At 47.7% G+C, this 2,672-nt stretch overlaps 1 protein-coding gene across 1 annotated transcript; it reads left to right on the top strand.

Annotated features, from left to right (window-relative positions):
* Positions 1-44: 44 nt before the first annotated feature.
* Positions 45-332, top strand: ACA1_128690 (uncharacterized protein; the record flags this gene model as incomplete). Its single annotated transcript, XM_004338937.1, has 1 exon — positions 45-332. The coding sequence occupies one exon, from the start codon at positions 45-47 to the stop codon at positions 330-332; it is 288 nt and encodes a 95-aa protein (XP_004338985.1).
* Between the last annotated feature and the right edge of the window lie 2,340 nt (positions 333-2,672).

Raw genomic sequence — 2,672 nt, 5'->3', positions numbered from 1 at the left:
ACACACACACCACACACACACACGCGTGCGCTGGCCCTGTTGACATGTTTCTGGTGTGGTGGCAACACAGGGTCAAGTCATCGGCCGACATTCCCCAACAGCAGTGGGACGAGACCAAGAAGGGCGTGGCGCGCGCACTCATCGAGGCCACGGTCAAGCACAAGGTGAGCCTGCCGAGCGAGATCATCCACCACATCCTCAAGCTGGCCAAGTGGGGCTTCACGTGGGAGGAGGCCAAGGCGCACCGTGAGAAGCTCATGTGGGAGCGCAAGTATTATGTGACAGCAACCAACGAGATCTGGGAGCGCAACTTTAGCTTCTGTGAGCACTAAGCTGCGCAAGACGAAGACGAACAACAAACGTATCATGACTGAAGAAACGCTCCTGCGCACGGTCAACTGAAAAGACCAGCCACAAACAAAAGTTGATGTTCTCCTCTAGGTCCCTCTATCTCTTCATATCCTTCACCTATATGACCAAGCTCAAGGCATTTCAAACAGGACTTGGGAGAACGCCCCACCTACATGCCCATCTCCAGGCAGAACCCATATGAGGTGGCAAATGATGTGTTGAAGATAATTTAAATCCAACTAGCAATTGTGAACAAGCATGGTTTGTACATAGTGCTGATGGTTGAGTATAATTTTGCCTTCCTGCTTTTCCTCCAGTATGCTGCACAGGATTCCAGTGAATATTCATGAGCAGGCGTCCAGGCAGTTTGGTCTCACTGGCAACTACAACATGGATGAGCACCTCATTCAGCACACAGTTTTTGCCCTGGTGGAATGCCTGGTGAAACAGGCAACCAGCAAGAGACAAGATGATGGCCAGGACCAAGCTCAAGAGATGATGAAACAGTGTGGATGGACTACATACTGCACTTAGAGTGGCGCTGCAAAACAGCAGTGGGACCTCTACTTTCACTGTCAAAACAGAAGGGCCAAAAAACCCAACAATCTGCTAAAAATTGTGGATTGTCAGGTATCTTGGTGACTGAATGATGAAGAACATTGAGGAAACCCACCAGAAGAGTGTTGATGGGACACTGTGGGTGATGGTGAAAAAAATCAAGGAAGCTCGCCCACCAGAAGAGTGTTGATGAGACTTGATGTGAAGAATGGAGAAGGAGACATGCCAGGCCATGGAACTCCTTGCACATGGGGACTCTCTTAAGCTTTGGAGGGCGTGTCCTTGATGACCAATTTGAAAGAGTTGATCTTCCTTCTTCCTCTCCCACTCCTTCTCCTTCACCTCTTGTTCATTGTTCTTTTCAATGAAAGCAGCAGTGGTGGTGATAATGATGATGAGAGCAACAAGGACTTGGGCAGTGGCATTGATGACGACCAGAGCAATAGCAGTGATACCAGCACCAGTGACTCCAGCAGTGGTCCATCAGTTCAAGCCAATCTGTATGTTAAATCGTTTATTTTCTTGCTTTCATTACACAGTAACTAAAAAGAATAAAGGATTTATCAAGTCCTTGCATTGTCAGTTCTCTTTTTTCTCCTCACTTGTGCTGTATCGTCCAACGTGCGGACCCACTGTGTGATCAGCCACTGTCAGCTATGTCACCCCCCATCTCAGCCACTGTGTTCCAGCAGCTGAAGGAGGCCTTGATACCCTCACCAAGCAAATAGGCAAGGATAACATGCTCCATCCCTGATAACTACACCAACCTCATATTTGACATCAATTCCATCTTGGTATGAAACATACAGAGTGGCTCAAATCATGATAAAAGGTATACCTTTTATGGTTTCTTAAACTCACTTTTCAAAATGACTGGACCTCTCATTTCAAATGACTGCAAGTTCAGAGTGGTGGTGACAACAAGGACCAGAGTGGTGGCAATGACAAGGACCAGAGTGGCAGCAACAACAACAATGATGAGAGGATGGAGGAGTAAAAAGTTGAGAGTGTATGTACTCAAGTCTCAACAATATGTTACAAACACATAGGCCCACTACATACAATTACTGCACATCATGTACTGCCATCATTAAGTTCAGTGTTTCCCAGCTGACCTGCATGTGGGTAAAACACAAGGCCATCAACAAGCCACAACACCCATTTTCTCTGTTTTCTTGGCCCATCTGTTTTTGCAGTGTTAGTGCCAAGAAAAACACCGCCAAGCCACATATAATGGTCGACAACTAGAGGGACAGTGAGCTGAACCCACTTCTACCTTTGCTGATGATGGAAGCCAGTGATGCAAGAACAATACAAAACTACGATTGGCAGCAAAAGATAATGATCGAGTATCTGCCAGGCGCTTTGGGGCAATTTTGTATGGGATGGACAAAATAAAAATCGCCTGCTCGGCCCAAAATCTCGGCAGACTTAGAAATTCTTGGCCAACAAGAGTCGCCTTCGGGCTTGCAGCCTTCTCAGCCAATAACAATCAGACCTCGCCTCAGATCTCGGCTGGATGGGAGGCTGCACCACCTACAAAAACGCACAACAACAGACTTCCTTTTCATTGACAATACTCACAACTTCAACAACATGTCTGCCCCTTCTGCTACCACCCAGCAACGCATTCTCGAAGGCAAAGTGGCCATCGTGACCGGCGCCTCGTGGCATCGGAGCTGCCATTGCCAAGCGTCTCGCTGCTGACGGTGCTCTCGTTGCTGTCAACTATGCCAAGGTATCTTCCTATGGCGCACAGCATC

The sequence above is a fragment of the Acanthamoeba castellanii genome (assembly GCF_000313135.1).
Source record: "Acanthamoeba castellanii str. Neff unplaced genomic scaffold scf7180000084697, whole genome shotgun sequence".
NCBI lineage: Eukaryota > Discosea > Longamoebia > Acanthamoebidae > Acanthamoeba > Acanthamoeba castellanii.
Note: the sequence above shows the minus strand (reverse complement) of the source record. Positions and strands in the feature narration are given on the sequence as shown.